The following is an 18,123-nucleotide window of genomic DNA, read 5'->3' on the forward strand; positions in this document are numbered from 1 at the left end:
TTGTTCTGCTCTCTCTGTGAGTGATTCCATGGTTGCGGCTTGGTGCCCATCTTTATTGATCCCACGAGGGAAATTGAGTTGCCATAGCAGCCCAGCGGTAGGAAACACAAGACCGATAGCCTACTGATCATAGCAGCCCAGCAGTAGGAAACACAAGACCGATAGCCTACTGATCATAGCAGCCCAGCAGTAGGAAACACAAGACCGATAGCCTACTGATCATAGCAGCCCAGCGGTAGGAAACACAAGACCGGTAGCCTACTGATCATAGCAGCCCAGCAGTAGGAAACACAAGACCGGTAGCCTACTGATCATAGCAGCCCAGCAGTAGGAAACACAAGACCGGTAGCCTACTGATCATAGCAGCCCAGCAGTAGGAAACACAAGACCGATAGCCTACTGATCATAGCAGCCCAGCAGTAGGAAACACAAGACCGATAGCCTACTGATCATAGCAGCCCAGCAGTAGGAAACACAAGACCGATAGCCTACTGATCATAGCAGCCCAGCGGTAGGAAACACAAGACCGGTAGCCTACTGATCATAGCAGCCCAGCAGTAGGAAACACAAGACCGGTAGCCTACTGATCATAGCAGCCCAGCAGTAGGAAACACAAGACCGGTAGCCTACTGATCATAGCAGCCCAGCAGTAGGAAACACAAGACCGATAGCCTACTGATCATAGCAGCCCAGCAGTAGGAAACACAAGACCGATAGCCTACTGATCGGAGTAGACACATATTGTGCTTCAAGAGTCAAATCAATACATAGTAAATGAACGTACAAGGAATAGAAATTATACACAATAATGCCAATAATAAAGACGGAGGGATGCTCAATCAAGTGATTAATAACTAATAATAAAGTTAAGGGAGCTAGAATGGTGATGTAGCAGAGGATAAGGACACACTGGGGGTTGCTTGTACCAGACAGTGGCCTTGTGGTTAGACTAGAGTGTCCGACATGAAACTGGGAGGTCGGGGGTTCGATCCCCGGCCGGGTCATACCAAAAGATTGTAAAAATGGGACCCAATGCCTCCCTGCTTGGCACTCGGCATCAAAGGGTTGGATTGGGGGGTCAAATCAACTAATCAAATGATTCCCGAGCGCGGCACGGCTGCAGCTCACCGCTCGTTGGCTGCGGCTGACCGCTCCAAGAGATGGGTCAAATGCGGAGAACAAATTTCACTGCGGTAACGTGTCTGTGTGACCAACCGTACGACTTTGACTTTGTGAACTGTACACAACTACACACGGGCATAAACAGAATTGTTCAATGTAACAGAATGGAGTTAGATGCTACATGTTCTAGAGTAATGATTATCAGTGGTGGGGCTCTAAGTATGGCTATGTCAGTCTGTCCGTCCATCCATGCATCCATCCACCTCGTTGGGCCCAAACAAGATAGATACTGTATCTCACTACTGGAAGGATTACTATAGAATGATATGCTGTGTGGCTTCAATTCATTCCCACTCCAGCTGTGGCAGAAATTTGGAAATGAATTGTGAGGTCGGGTGACTCGGGTAGGGAGCTGGGAGATTTATTGGAGCGCATTGGAGTCAGCATTGGAAACCAGCAGCGCCACAGGATGGCAGAATGTAGATTCCTGGATGAAACGTACTGATTTTGCTCACCCGCATGGCTTGTCCTTCAGCCAATTGTAGTGTAAGGAGCAGCACGAGTTTGTGGTAGTCTACAATAGAGGTTCTCAACCTGGGGGTCGCCAAATTATTTTGGGGGTCCCCAGATTATTAAAAAAAGTGAGTGGTGCAACTCTGTGTGGGGGCCCACAGGGGGTCCCCGGAAGTTCCTACAGGAACGTGGCCGTTCCGGCGAGCCGCCCTGTGTCCCAAACGGTCGAGAAATGACAGTGTGTACTGTACTGTACTGTACTGTACTGTACTGTAATAATAATTTTGATGTTGATGTGATTGTGCTTCTCCGTACTTGACTAATAATTGTAGCTCTTCATTTGTTCATTTTTTTTTGTATTCGCAGAATGGGACAAAGAAATCCTGGGACTTCATGCGAACCCATGACAGGTAAATAAGTGTGTGTGTGTGTGTGTGTGTGTGTGTGTGTGTGTGTGTGTGTGTGTGTGTGTGTGTGGGCGACTGTGCGTGTGCGCGCATGCGCTCAAGATATTTGCATAAAGGGCCTTTGAAACGGGAAGCGAGGAACGCACACGTTGTTGCCTGGATGAACGACATCCAGGCAACGTCTGCTACAGCCTACAGGTCTTAAGAGGGGCGCGACAACGCAAGCGTAAAAAAAACAAACTAAAGAGAATCCAGGTCTGGTTTACTCACAAACGTCTCAGATGTTGATTTTAATGCAAGCACCCTGTTCGGGTAGTTTTCTGTGTGCATAAAGCAGGCGATACAGGTTGAGGGGTACAACAGCCAAGCACTTTCTGTGCCATTGTTTTTCTATGCCCCCCCACCTAGCATTGTCGCTACCATGGGCTTGATATGACAGCTTTGATAAGACAAGACCTCATGTTTTCTCGCTGCATGCTTTGACAACTGAGATGCACTTGACAACCTAGAAAATGTCACGGGTGTTTTTATTTATACATTTTCAGGTTTAAAGACGATACATACTTTACAAACATTCACATCATATACACACAAACCCTCCACACCCCCCCATTCAAAGGAAAGAAAAAGGAAAAAATGAAAAATAATAATACACAGAAACAAAAACAAAACGTACAAATGTCACGGGTGTTAACCTCAAATACGAATTCGTATTTGATAATAGGTATTATACAGCGTAAAAACTCTTGATCTCTGCATTACCACAAGGTTTTGAATCGTGTGACATCAACTCCATATGCCTTTGAAATAAACCTGTTGGGGAGAATTTATGAGTGGTTGCTGTCTGCAATTACTCAGAGATTGATGGAACATGTCATGGTGGGGAGCGTTAGGTCAAACTACCACACCTTGGAGCTAAAATAGCGATGGCAAAATGAAAATGTAGCCTTTCAACTTTAATGATTTAAAGATTTACGATTCTGCCCCTATCGGTACGTGACTTGGAGGGTGCTCATTCTTTGCTCAATCGACTGAAGGTGATTACGCAACGCTCGGCACGGCACCTCGCTCGCCTAAGCTTGCTTTGCGTTGCCTCTCGTGGTGCAAGTCACCTTCAGGTTCGCCTCTGTCGGTGAAACAGAGGGCACCTTTTTCAATCTGACTGGTTTTATATATGCAAATATATATATTTGCATGTGTTTTTTTTTTTTTTTTCACAGTTTTGTTTATTCAAGATTTCAGGGTATACAGTAAATCAAACAATATGACAGTATACGTGACACACCCATATGGAACATACCAAAGAGATAACATGTACATATAAAATAAATGTTGTGACCACTATATGCAAAATATTGGGGTAGCATAAAAGCAATTATATAGTCCTATGCTAACAGGGAATTGTCAGTTACAAACCACATAACCTGAATCAAGTTGAAACAAACACAAACACATATTTGCATGTGTTTTTGAGTGGGTGTTTTTGACTGGGTCCCTGGCTGGGTCGGTCTGTCTGTCCGAGCACGAAATAGCGTTTCGTGCACACACACACACACACACACACACACACACACACACACACACACACACACACATATATTAACTGTATATATGATGATTTGGGTTGATACAGTACAGTAGAGTAGAGGGACCCCCCGGGGACCCCCACACGGTAACTCTGTCATTTCTCAACCATTTCGGATGCGGGGCGGCTCGCCGGAACCGGGCCGTCCCCCTGTGCACGTTCCTGGGGGTCTGGATGTTTCCGGGGACCCCCACACGGTAACTCTGTAATTTCTCGACCATTTCGGACGCGGGCGGCTCGCCGGAACCTGGCCGGCCCCCTGTGCGCCTTCCTGGGGGTCTGGATGTTCCCGGGGACCCCCACATGGAGTTTCACCACTAACTTCACACGGGTGTGATTTTTATTCTTTACACTGATCTACACTCTTGAGTGAACCACATGAACACCCTGCGTCCCTTTTCTGGGCATACTTACATTTGCCAAAAATAGCCACCACTCTATACAAGCTCACATGCTTGTACCTTGTAGTAGAGCTTATATATAGGGCCACTATAACAGAAATATCACATAATTTATGTCAAATCAAGAGCTTGCTATATTACCCACATATTTAGCCAAAGGTTATCCCAATGCCCCTAGGTAGGTCTCGAGCCCTTTCGGCTTGCTTTTCCTTCCTCTGTAAGACCCCCAAGAGAGGGCATTTTATTTAACTGTAACAGATCGTACCTTGGAGACAAGCAGCAATAAACCTCAGTCCCATATTTCCCTGAGAAAATAGCCCAGAGGTGCATTCAGATCTGCACCTTTTAGGAGGTAATTCTACCATGACGGCTAGCCCCTAGCCATGGCCTCGCTGTCAGGGGGGGAAACCTGCTATCTCCAGAACAAAACTGTTAACTTTTCAGGAAAAAGGAAGCTGTGTTCCAATACATTCCAATGTAGTTATTATAAGCTCTTTAAAGGAGAATACCATGGCTTTCTTACCTTATTCGTAGTTGTTACGTCCCAACCAAAAAGGTCCAGGTGTTATTTTGTGCAAAAGTGCATTCTTGGCTATTTCTCCTAATATAAGCCCTCAATGGGGGTTGGGTTTTTGTGCTAATTCACTTATTTCCATCGAAATAAGTATGTAAGTAAGTGTGCCGCTTTGATTTTTGAGCAATGGAAATAAGCAAATTAGCACAACACCCCAATGCCCCATTCAATTCAATTAATTGAGGGCTTATGGTAGGGGAAATAGCCAATAATGTGCTTTTGCACAAAATAACACCTGGACCTCTTTGGTGGGGACGTAACGACTACAAAGAAAGGTAAGAAAGCCTTCTAGCATGGAATTCTCCTTTTAATACTTTTCAATGGTTCAACATTTATAAAACCCATACATACACGTAACCACTTTCACCATTTTTCAAATCTACAAGCTCACAACAACACATTGCATTATGACAGCTTGTAGATGAGCCATTTTTTCCACTTTTGTGACACTGTAGTATGACGAGATATAGCTAAAAAACATGAACGTTGAAATATGGATATACAAGGTTTCTGGTCGACAGCAACGACCTATGTTGATAGGAACCGAATTCTTCATTCAAATTCATAACTTAAAATTGTAACACCCGAGACTTATTGGCACATCGAGACATTTGCTGTATAATTCCCACAATAAATTTGTTTAAATTAAAAAAGTTGTTTGTTTGAACCAAAATCACTTTATCTATCATCTGTGTGACACAATGATTATTATGAATATATGAAATATATGTGAAAATAGTTTTGAAACTAACTCAAATCCGGGGTTTTGTTAAGGTTCTTCAGAGATGTGTGTGTCCCCCTCACTGACAATTATCATGATGTATGTTAGTTTGACACCTACGTGTTTATTGGGAGCACTGGAATAATGGTATGTGTTTATGACCTGTTAGTGTTCTCTGTGTGTGTGTGGCCTGGAGCCAACTGAAAGGTAAAGTCATTTGGAAGCAGGCACATGTGGATGTCTTTAGTGGCACGACAGTAGCCATGCTGTGTTGAACTGTGCCGTGTTCCCCCTTCACCTCCAGGGGGGTTCGGGGTAGGCCTGGGTCACTGGATGCTAATACAGTACATCCCCTCTGGGCATGACATTGTTACGTCTCGTATCAAGGCACTTCTTTTGACTCTTTGGTAGACAAAGGTAGCAGAATCATTATTCAATGATGCTTTCTACAATGTGTGCCACCAACCACCCCACAGAGAGACACTTTGGAATGCTACTGTTGTTGGGTAGCTATTTAACCTTCTGTGCTTCCTTTTGACTTTAACGTAGATTGACTAAAGGTGGCTGATTTACCGCAGTTGCAATAAAATGTTTTGTAGGTTTAGCCCCTACTGACTGATTCAAAAGGTTCAGCATAGGTGCATGGACCCATTTAGGCCTGACCTCGAAATGTACAAAAAATCTTCTAAATCCTCCAGTTTTCTGAAATAAATATTTTCACATTTTTTTCAAAAATAGCAGACCTACAAGCTCGTAGCGCGCCACTATGAGCTTGTAGATCTGCTATTTTTCAAAGCTAAATTATAACATAATGTTTAAAACTGTTTTGAGATGGGATCTTGATTCTTTATATATCATTCTAATATAATTCATGGTAGATTCTTATTCATACTGGTGTGGTGCTAAAGAATAAACCTGGTTATTGGCACGGTTGCTTTGCACAAGAGAGAGAATCCTTTTTAAGGAGAGGTGAGAGGCTCAGTCCCCCGCAGAAGATATTCTGTGCATCAACCGACAACCATGTGTCCTGGGCTGGCAAAGCAGTCCACTAAATCTCAAAATAGGTCATCCACATGAATTCAGCAACATATACACATATATTTACAGGGGGTGGGAATCCTCTCACCTACGTAATTAAGTATAATGTCATTACATTGCTCTGGATCGAGTGTCGTCAAATATATATATATATGAAATATATGTTTGTTTGTTTTTAATAACAAATTATATAATTATTCATAGTTCTAAGTTGATTTGGTTTCTTGTCTAGTCAACTTGTAAATCGACTCTGAAATACATATTGAATAAAAGTTTAAAAAAAAATAAAGCACATCAACAGATTGTCAACCCGCCAAGCCAAAATGTCCCTCTTTGACAAGCGCGCTGTACTGTAGCCAAACAACACACGGTCACTGAAGCGCGGAAAGACCCTCTCCTCTGTTTTCTCTCGTGTGTGTGTGTGTGTGTGTGTGTGTGTGTGTGTCTACTGCCGCGCACACTTTTCCCGCTGTCCGGCCCCGGAAGCCCCGCCGAGAGAACTCCAAGCTTAACGGCGCGTGAAATGTCCCGAGCACCCGTTCAGCCTGCTTCTTGGTTTAAACATTAGCGCAGGTTTTTCGGGGAGGGAAGCGGGCCACACAGCAGTAATGGCACGGAACAAACGGTTCAAGGCTCAGACCTGCCCTCGCGGGAAAACTTCCATGCCCCAGGCCTGCGTTCCCCCCCCCCACTTCTGGCTTGGATCTGTACCTCCGCTTGTACTGGAGACATACAGAAAAGATGTTCTGGCGCTAAGACTTCTGTACTCCACTATAAGCTGTTGTCACACAAATTAGAGAGTTTTTCTATTTCATACATGCTTGTAGTTTGTTGCACTCTGGTGTTGCGTACCAAAAATAGCAGATCGACAAGCTCAGTAGCTCACAAGGTATCGCAGATCGGTGCATTAACACAGGGGTTCTCAACGTTTTTGGCCGGGGACCCCCGGAAATGCTTTGGCAATGTCTCGGGACCCCCGCCCCGCCCCCTCCCGACCCCCAATATAAATTGACTGCTACAATAACCTTAAACCATTTTGGGCGGGAACCCCTTTTGGTGTTTTAAGCATTGTTATAATTTAGCTATTGAAAAATAGCAGATCTACAAGCTCATAGCGCGCCACCGAGTGGCGCGCTACGAGCTTGTAGATCTGCTATTTTTGAAAAAAAGTGAAAATAAAATGTAAAACTTTTTATTTTTTATTTGAAAATAATTTGGGGACCCCCTAAAATAATTTGGCGACCCCCCCCGAGGGGTCGCGACCCACGGGTTGAGAACCCCTGCATTAACACACATGCCACAAAGTATAACTCAGACTTGCTGGGTGGCTATGAGATAAATGTGAAGAATCAAACGTTTTTGTCTTTTAAAATGTGAAAAAGCGAAAGGCCTCTGCGGACGGTATATTGCTAGCTGACTGACACATTTTCCTTTTTTTTTTTTTACACAAACATACATGTATATTTTTGTGTATGGGTGATCTAGGAGGGCTGTTTTTAGACATTGAGAGAGAAAACACGCCATCATGGGTATGGTACTGTACACTGCCTTTCTTAGGAGCTGGGGATGTGAATGAAGGAGCAGGCTGTGTGAATGGCGGTGTGATGGAGAAAGGAAGAGGATGGAGAAGTGACAGGCAGGGGTTTCCATAGTTGGCCGTGTCCAGATAAGAGGCCCCTGAATTGACTGGGGGCTTTTTAATCAGCTCGCCTCTTCCTCTCACACAGTATAATGCTGCTGATAACAGGACCACACACACACACACTGTAGATATCTTGCTATTGGCTGCCTAACATTTTTTGCTTTAACATTGGAAAGTTAGATTGTAGGAGAACGGTAGGATTGGGGGATTTGAACTAATTTCACTGAAGGTTACATGAACATTGTTGAACCGAGATCCTTCAGGGACTCCCAGACTGTCACTGTTTAATTTTTTTATTATAGCTGTCTGTCTGATCAGAAAGTGACACCCAAGACAGTGAACGACTTGGTTGGTACAGATTGAAATGGCCTGTAGTGAAGTCAGTGTCCCGACTCCCAGGAGTTGAGAAGCACTGTTTTAAAGCTGCTATAAGCAATAATATGTCAAGATTTTAATGATCTTTTTCTTTTTGAGTGGTGCAACCACTCCCTTACGGAGCTATGTGTGTGGCTGGGTGGGTGGGTGGATGGCTGGCTGGGTGGGTGGGTGCGTCTGAGCACGAAAACAGCATGGTTGTTTTTCACCACCTGTGCGCAACCTAACACACACACAAACACACACGCGCACATTAACTGTATATATATGTTTTCGGGTGTACCAGTACAGTGACAGTCAGTACAGTACAGTAGAGGGACCCCCACACGGTAACTCTGTCATTTCTCAACCGTTTCGGACACCGGGCGGCTCGCCGGAATCGGGCCGGAATCGGGCCGGCACCCTGGGTGCGTTTTCCCCTAGAACAAATCCCTTTGCCAAAATAACAGATCCACAAGCTCACAGTGGGAATGGTGGACAAGAATGCAACTGCGGTTTTGACGTGCAACACCGGTGTGTGACAATTATATGAAATTAATTGGGCTTATTCTCTCTCTCTCTCTCTCTCTCTCTCTCTCTCTCTCACACACTTTCTCGTCATGGGAAAGACAGGGCAGGGTTTCCTGCTGGCTCAGACGCTTCCGCTTTCCCAACACAGACCCCGGGCCTCAAGTCGCCACTGGCAGCAAAACACACACACACACACACACACACACACACACACACACACACACACACACACACACAACTTTCTCATGCATGGCCAAGATGGTACCCCAACTTTCAGCAGCTGTCAAAAATTCCCCTATAGGGTGGTTGAATAGAAACCAATGTGGGATATGTTAGTAGACACATTTACACAAATACATTGGTGAAGAAATGTCTTGGTAAGAAATGTATTCCCAAGATTTGAGATTATTCTGATAATATTCCGTGACTAAAAGGCTTTCTACGACCCTAGGCAGCCTAGGCTGAGTTTGTTTTCCACTTCAGGTGAATTAAACTACAGCAGGGTCAAATAAAAACATGGCAGGCTGCCATCACTGTGTACAAATAGTACACAGTGGTCATGTAAGTAAGCAACACAGCTGCAGCTAATCAAATTCATAATGCCCTTGGCTGTGGACACACATAAATGTTCAGAGGAAAAGTTCTGCGAGACCTTCCGAAGCTCGCAATGACGTCCATTTGGAGTTATATATATCACCTACGTTTTAATAATGGTGTCATTTTAGATTTGAGCTACGTATATATATATATATATATATATATATATATATATATATATCTACCGTAGCACATTGGTTGGCTATGAAAAGCAGATATACAAGTACAGCTTGCTCTCTGAGCTTGTAGATATAATTGTGGGGGTCCTTCACATGAAAATGTTTGAGAACCACTCGTATAGCAACACAACAGTTTTTCATAAAACATTTGTAGAATCGGCATCGCGCCTTAATGGGTGAATTTTGGACGTCTGAAGGAGTATGGACCGCACTTTAACCCATTTTGGGTGGGAACCTTTGCTTTTGGGAGGGGGGGGGGGGGGGTCGGGGTCCCTGGAACGTTTTTTTCAGATGGGGGTCGGTGGCCAATTCTGGGGGTCCTTGACATGAAAATGTTTGAGAACCACTGACATAGAAACATAGGTTTTTCTAGAAAACTGTCAGGATTTAGAAGGTATTTGTAGAATGGTTCCCAGGTCTAAATGGGTTAATCCATTGAGACCTGGAACGCATCCATGTCACGTTAGCGTTTAACCACATTAACCATTAACCCATTTTGGGGCGGGAACCCCTTTTGGTGTTTTAAACATTGTTATAATTTAGCTATTGAAAAATAGCAGATCTACAAGCTCATAGCGCGCCACCGAGTGGCGCGCTATGAACTTGTAGGTCTGCTATTTTTGAAAAATCGTTAAAATGTGCCTCAAATCTTTCCGAAAATTGTCATGATTTAGAAAACTTTTTTTTTTAATTTCGACGTCAGGCCTGAATGGGTTAATCTCTGTTTCTCTCTCTCTCGCAGCGTATCGGTGCTGATCTTCAACACTACCTCACACTGTTTCATCCTGGTCAAGCAGTTCCGCCCAGGTAGGTAACTCATCATCTGCTTCTGTTCCAAGTTCCAACAGACAGAAGAACGTCACTACTTTGAACCCTCTGCAACCTCAGACTGCACTCTACTATCCTATTTTTCTTCTTTCTTTTTATTTATTTGTTTGTTTAATCCGAGTCAAATTCTTGCCAGGCTATATCTGGTTCGTTGGAATATCCTGTCTTCTAAAAAAAAGAGTCCAGCCACACAGTGCTCTCTGTTTATTCAACTGGATGAAAGCAACAATGTAGACTCATAAATAGACTGCAAGACACCCCATTACAAAGCATCCTCCAGACTCCATTGTTGTATGCGAGCCGAACCTTTAGTACAGTGTGTGTACGTATGTATGCATATATATAGAACCGCCTCATCGATGGGGCGGTTCTCGAGATCCGCTGGTGGTGACAGACTTGCACATACATGTACGTACGCAGAGTAGTAATTTTGTAGTAGGATTGTCGAGTAGAAGAAGTTCAGACTGGTGTGAATGTCACTCAGCGTTGGGTCTGAGGAACTGCAAAACAAGGGTTCAACTGGTGGCCAAACAGAACTGCAACACTCCCCTCATGAGCACTGTATAACCAGATGGAAGATTCGGCACATGCTTAACCCATTCTGGGTTTGGTGTTTTAAGCATGATATACTTTAACCATTGAAAAATAGCAGATCTACAAGCTCAAATCGTGAAAATGTGGTGCAAATCTTTGAATATATTTGTGACTAAATTTCACTGAGGGACTGCCATTGGATTTTTTTGAATTTTCGTTTTTCGTTTTTTATGTCATATGAAAGCAGGGAATCATAGCTTCAAATTGACATTGGTTGTTCAGTTTGACCCACCAGTTTTGGAGATATGGCTTATAGAGTGTCGCAGTCCCGCCTCCTACCCTGGCCCAGGAAATGAAACCCAATGCATTTCCCTCATAGACATTTTTTAAAGTATTTATTTAAAGACGGTTACGCCGCGGACAAAGCCAACTCGAGTCGTGACAACTCATGACAACACAAACAATATTTTGGACCAAACAAATAATTACAAAGAAGAAAAACAACAAAAAAAGTGTTGTAACCTGCCGTTTTTTTCTTCTTTCTAATTATTTGTTTGGTCCAAAATATTGTTTGTGTTGTCATGAGTTGTCACGACTCGAGTTGGCTTTGTCCGCGGCGTAACCGTCTTTAAATAAATACTTTAAAAAATGTCTGAGGAAAATGCATTGGGTTTCATTTCCTGGGCCAGGGTAGGGGGCGGGACTGCGACGCTCTATAGAGTAATGTCTTGCAGAAAACAGCGAGTTGAGAAAACAGGCTTGAAAGGTTCACTTCTGTGGTCTCTAACATTACACCTAGCTACATGTTTAAGCATTTATTTCATATTTACATGTCGATTTCAGCTCTGACACTTATTTCAGACATGCTCTAGTATGTGAAAAGTCTGCCTGTGCTATTAACTCATTTTGAAAAAAGAAGAAAATAAAGTTTTTCTCCTCTGGTGAAAAGCTGGAATGTGCGCGATGGCAGTCTCTCAGTCAAATCTGGTCACATTTATTCTTGCAGAGCGAAAGTTTTAAACTAATGGAACAATGTAATTTCAAATGGGGTTCGGCGGCCTATTGCATGTCATTTTTGGGGTCCTTGACATGAAATATTGAGAACCACTGATATAGAAACATAGTTTTTTTTCCAGAAAACTCAGGATTTAGAAGCACATTTTTTAGAATCGGCCTCAGATCTAAATGGGTTAAATATAACAGACCAGAATTATCCCATTTTGGGCGGGAACCCCTTTTGGTGTTAGCATTATGTTATGCTTTAGCTATTGAAAAATAGCAGATCTACAAGCTCATAGCGCGCCACCGAGTGGCGCGCTACGAGCTTGTAGGTCTGCTATTTTTGAAAAATCGACTGACATAGAAACATAGCTTTTTCAGAAAACTGTCAGGATGTAGAAGACATTTGTAGAATCTGATCTCAGTTCAAAATGTGTTAAAGAATGTTATCTTCAAACCACACTATTGTCTTCCCCTCGTTCCCTCTACTGTGGACAGCTGTATAAACCACACTATTGTCTTTCCCCTTCCCCTCGTTCCCTCTACTGTGGACAGCTGTATAAACCACACTCTTGTCTTTCCCCTTCCCCTCGTTCCCTCTACTGTGGACAGCTGTATAAACCACACTATTGTCTTTCCCCTTCCCCTCGTTCCCTCTACTGTGGACAGCTGTATAAACCACACTATTGTCTTTCCCCTTTTCCCTCGTTCCCTCTACTGTGGACAGCTGTATACATGTGTGAATGGGAGAGAACCAAACCTGGGCCACCGCAGCCGGCCGAGCAGGCTGAGGAAAGCGCATCGGCACCAGAGGCTGCTGCTGCTGACCCAGAGTCTCAGGTAGGGCGGCAACGTTACCATTACCTTTTTTAGATGAATCCAATAGTCGAGAAGTGCCTCTATATGATATTACTGCGTCCCACGAGCGAAAATCAACAATGGCGGACATTGTAAATGAAGAGGAAATGCTTGGATGCTTTGGAGCTGAAAAGGCCAGAGGGGGAGGGATTATACCAAGTAGGGCGATACATATGACATCACAGGTACCACCAAATCAGTTGGCCTGTTCTGAGAGCAATTTCCATAAAAACCCATATTTGATGTGAAAGCCTGATTGTTCAAAATTGGGTATTTGTGCGGATAGACAAAAAATCACACCCGTGTGAACTGAGTGGTGTAAGGTCTGTCTGACGTAATGAAATCATGTCTGACGTAATGAAATCACACCCGGATGTGATTTCACAACTGGCTTTTTTTGTGCAGAAAAAATGAGCATGGTTGCTACGGTCATCCAGTTCACCCGGGTGTGATTTAATTACGTCAGAAATTATTTTGAACATAGCAACCATGCTCATTTTTTCTGCACACAAAAGCCAGTTGTAGGAGTGGTTTACACCACTCAAAAAAGGCAAAAGTTTAAATTCATGGCGGCACCGCGGGTTATAATAATTAAGCATTATGGCATACTTCTTTGCACAGCGGTGACATGCAAAAAATGGCAGATCTTGTCACCGTGAGCGTGTGTAGATTGCCTCTTTTCACTATGTGAAGGTTTTTGATTTGATTTTAACTTTTCACATAATGTCATGCACAAAATAGGGATACATTATTTATAGATTATTTTGGATTTTAATAGATTATTTTAGTGAAATTATCATATTATATATCAATATAGAGCGTCGCAGTCCCGCCCCCTCGAGAGACCCGGAAAAGAAATCCCCGTTCAGTTTCCTCAAAGACTTTTAAGAAAGTATTTATTTAAAGACGTTTACGCCACGGACAAAGCCAACTCTTGACTCGTGACAAATCATGACAATAAACACAATGTTTTGGGCTAAACAAATAATTAGAAAGTAGAAAAAAACGGCAGGTTACAACACTTTTTTGTTGTTTTTCTTCTTTGTAATTATTTGTTTGGTCCAAAATATTGTGTTTGTTGTCATGATTTGTCACGACTGGAGTTGGCTTCGTTGTCAATGGGGAAAATGCATTGTGATTAATTTCCTGGGCCTGGCGTCGTCATGAAAGGGGGCGGGACTGCGACGCTCTATTATGATCGATTTCAATCGATTAGGTTGATTAACTGTCACACCCCTAACCTCAGAAGAGCCAGGCGGCCTCAGAGTGTGAAGAGAGCTCCACTGCCCAGCCGCCTGCCTCGGCAGGGGTGACCTACGAGCTCTGTGCCGGCCTGGTGGACAAGCCTGACCTCTCCCTGGAGGAGATCGCCAGGCAGGAGATCCTGGAAGAGTGTGGCTACGATGTCCCTGTTTCCAAGCTGAGGAGGATCACCTCTTACAGGTGTGTGTGTGTGTGTGTGTGTGTGTGTGTGTGTGTGTGTGTGTGTGTGTGTGTGTGTGTGTGTGTGTGTGTGTGTGTGTGTGTGTGTGTGTGTGTGTGTGTGTGTGTGTGTGTGTGTGTGTGTGTGTGTGTGTGTGTGTGTGTGTGTGTGTGTGTGTGTGTGATGTAGCCTATATGTATCGGGTCTGGATTGCATCTTGGTGAACTCTTGCAACGTGTGATCCCTAGTCGGCGATCAATCGTTTAGCGTGAAAGCCACAAAGATAATATGACAGCCGATTAAAAAAAAAATACTCTTGTAGTGTGAAATACATCAACAACGATCTGATGACTCGCCGACAACTTTAAAACTCCTACAGTGTGTAGGGGCCATTACGTGATATTTGAAGTTTGGTAAAACATCGTGGCCATGATATCCATCATCTTTACTTGTCTTGGAGGGGTTAAGGTGTTGGAAAATGTGGATGACAAGTTCAGCCATGAATCTCCCATCTAGCTGCTCTCCTGCTGCTCTTTCTAGTCATCAGAGTTCTGCTGCCTCCTCCCCAACTCCATCTGCTTGTGTATGTACTGTTGGGGAAATTATGACGAACTCCTGACAAACGTTTATCATGTACAGCATGCAGTAGACTAGAGCAGGGGTTCTCAACCCGTGGGTCGCGACCCCTCGGGGGGTCGCCAAATTATTTTAGGGGGTCCCCAAATTATTTAAAAAAAAATATATATATATATATATATATATATTTTTTTTTTTAAATTCACGATTTTTCAAAAATAGCAGACCTACAAGCTCGTAGCGCGCCACTCGGTGGCGCGCTATGAGCTTGTAGATCTGCTATTTTTCAATAGCTAAATTATAACAATGCTTAAAACACCAAAAGGGGTTCCCGCCCAAAATGGTTTAAGGTTATTGTAGCAGTCAATTTATATTGGGGGTCGGGCAGGGCGGGGGTCCCGAGACATTGCCAAAGCATTTCCGGGGGTCCCCGGCCAAAAACTTTGAGAACCCCTGATGTACAGCATACAGTAGACTAGAGAACCACAAAAGCTCTAGTCCAGTCAGCCAAAACAAAACCTATTGCCATGCCTTAAACGTGAATACATCGTATCAATATGCGAGTGATATGACCTGAAGCCAAACTGCACTTAAACAAAGCTTCCTAAATCACCAGGGAGCAATGAATATACAGCAAGACAAAAAAAAGAAAAGGAAAAAAAAGCCTACATGCCAAGGAAAAGAGAGAAATGAAAAGTTATGTAAATGATGTCAACCAATCAGGCTACAGGTCGAGTCTACAGTAAAACAAAGAGGTGCAGCTAACCCATTCTGACCTGAGATCAGATTCTATAAATGTCTTCTACATCCTGACAGTTACCCATTCTGACCTGAGATCAGATTCTATAAATGTCTTCTACATCCTGACAGTTTTCTGAAAAAGCTATGTTTCTATGTCAGTCGTTCTTCGATTTTTCAAAAATAGCAGACCTACGAGCTCGTAGCGCGCCACTCGGTGGCGCGCTACGAGCTTGTAGATCTGCTATTTTTCAATAGCTAAAGCATATCATAATGCTAACACCAAAAGGGGTTCCCGCCCCAAAATGGGTTAAAGGCGCCCCACATTCAGTAACAGCACCTGTACAGTATTGACTGTCAACTTCACCCTAAGTGTGCGTTTGATTTGACTCGCACATCCCCTCTCCCTGTGTTGGTGGTGTCTACCTCCATTGGTGTATTATGTGGGTTGCTTCCATTAAATGGAAGGGTATCATCTCAACCCCCATGACCCCCATGAAGGCATATCTGACAGAGGCACTTGTTAACAGGAAACCAAAGGTCACAGAGTGTTACAGCTCCTCTCTGGAACAACAAATAAAATTCCTGGAGAATGTTCAAGCTTAGCTTGGGGTGCGTGCGTGCGTGCGTGCGTGCGTGCGTGCGTGCGTGCGTGCGTGCGTGCGTGCGTGCGTTCGTTCGTGCGTGCGTGTGCGTCTGCATGTCGGGCGCTCATCCATGATACGTATACGAGCAGAGGGGGTACAGTACATGTGTGCTTTGCTATCTGAAGTTTTATGAGGAGGTTTGCTGACTTGAGAACATGTTAAAGCGTGCGCTGCCTCCGGTCAAATAAAAATATGTCAATAGTGGCCAACGCTCAATTCTCCAGTCGAAGAGTTATGGAGCAAATTGCAGACACACTCGGGTCTACTTGAAGTGTTAAAGCTGCTATAAGCAATAATTTGTCAAAATTTGAATGACCTTTTTTATTTTTTGGGGGGTATTCAGACAGCCAGCAATGGGTAGAACGCTCCCAAAAAAAATAGTCTGTGACATCTAGGGGCCGCAATCTGCATTCAAAGATTTTCCTAGAAGCTTTGTCATTGGTCGATTTGCCTGTCTGCTTCCTGATTGGTTAGTCATTGCGACCAGGTTTTTTTTTCGACCAATGACAAAGCTTCTAGGAACATCTTTGAATGCAGATTGCGGCCCCTAGATGTGTCACAGAGACTACAAGCAAATCTTTGAATATATATTCTTTCAGAGGGAAAGTTCTTAACTCAAATCTTTGCTTCTGGGGGGGGGGGGGGGGGGGTGGGGGGGTCCCTGGAACAACATGTTTTGAGATGGGGGGGTCGGCGGCTAATTATATAATTTTTGGGGTCCTTGACATGAAATAGTTTGAGAACCACTGACATAGAAACAAGCAAGATTTTGTAGAATCTGGTCTCAAGTCTAAAATGGGTTCTAATATAAAAACCAAGTACTATTTCCACTTCCAGGTCGGGTGTGGGTGTGACGGGATCCAAGCAGACCATGTTCTACGCCGAGGTGTCGGAGGAGAACCGAGTGGGCGAGGGTGGCGGCGCGCCGCAGGAGGGTGAGCTCATCGAGGTGGTCAAGGTGCCCCTCCACGAGGCCATGACGTTCGCCTATGACGAGACCATCCCCAAGACCATGGGCGTCATCTTTAGTTTCATCTGGTTCCATAACAACATGTCGCCAAAGTACAAGATCTCCACCAACGTGTAGCCCAAACATTTAAACTTGTTCCCTGTTTAAAAACTCCCCCTGTCTGTCTGTCTGCAGGGGCGCGGCTAGAAATACCTGGTCCCCCCTTGACACCCGGGCCCCCCCCCCGGTTCCCCCCTAATTATATTAATTAAATTGACGCATACAAAATTAGGGGTGTGTTGATACCACTTTTTAATGACCAAGAGCAAGTGATTTTTTTTCTCTTTTTTGTGTAATCACTGATTACGTACGAGTGCAAGCATTTTCAATAATATAGCCGTTTTAAAAATGCAAAAAAAAAACCTGATTACATTTTATCTTAAATGTCTAATGAGCAGAATTTTCCCCATTTTGGAACTTGCAAAAACTACTTAATCATAACCTCCAGTATGGCCTAGCAGTTGTTCAACAACGAAAACAGCCAATTACAAATGTGCCTGTCCCAAAGTGTCCGTCCCTCCAGGTTATGGGAAAGATGTCCCTTTAGAAACACACATCCATCCCATCCCCGGGGGTTATGGGAGCAATGCCACTTGTAAACACAGCTCTTTGCAAGTCGTATTTACAGGTGACAAGCGGCAAAATTGTACACTTTTCTTTTTTTTTTAAGAAAAAAAAAGTAAGTAAATTTTATATTATTAGCCTGGCGTGTTGCAGGGCCCCCCTGTCCAGCTCTGGGGCCCCCTGTCCAGCTCTGGGCCCCCCTGTCCAGCTCTGGGCCCCCCTGTCCAGCTCTGGGCCCCCCTGTCCAGCTCTGCTCTGGGCCCCCCTGTCCAGCTCTGGGCCC

The 18,123-nt window shown here is 44.0% G+C and overlaps 1 protein-coding gene across 1 annotated transcript in view; it reads left to right on the forward strand.

The window, feature by feature from the left end:
* The window catches only part of nudt14 (nudix (nucleoside diphosphate linked moiety X)-type motif 14), a 36,421-nt gene extending 18,914 nt beyond the window's left edge, over positions 1 to 17,507 (forward strand). Inside the window, exons 2-6 of the mRNA XM_079526119.1 lie at positions 2,002 to 2,045; positions 10,407 to 10,471; positions 12,753 to 12,865; positions 14,133 to 14,326; positions 17,105 to 17,507. Coding sequence (XP_079382245.1) covers positions 2,002 to 2,045; positions 10,407 to 10,471; positions 12,753 to 12,865; positions 14,133 to 14,326; positions 17,105 to 17,354 — 666 coding nt within the window. The 3' untranslated portion in view covers positions 17,355 to 17,507. The remainder of the gene's footprint in view (positions 1 to 2,001; positions 2,046 to 10,406; positions 10,472 to 12,752; positions 12,866 to 14,132; positions 14,327 to 17,104) is intronic.
* Positions 17,508 to 18,123: the final 616 nt, after the last annotated feature.

Source organism: Electrona antarctica (genome assembly GCF_951216825.1).
Source record: "Electrona antarctica genome assembly, chromosome: 17".
In the NCBI taxonomy this organism is placed as follows: domain Eukaryota; kingdom Metazoa; phylum Chordata; class Actinopteri; order Myctophiformes; family Myctophidae; genus Electrona; species Electrona antarctica.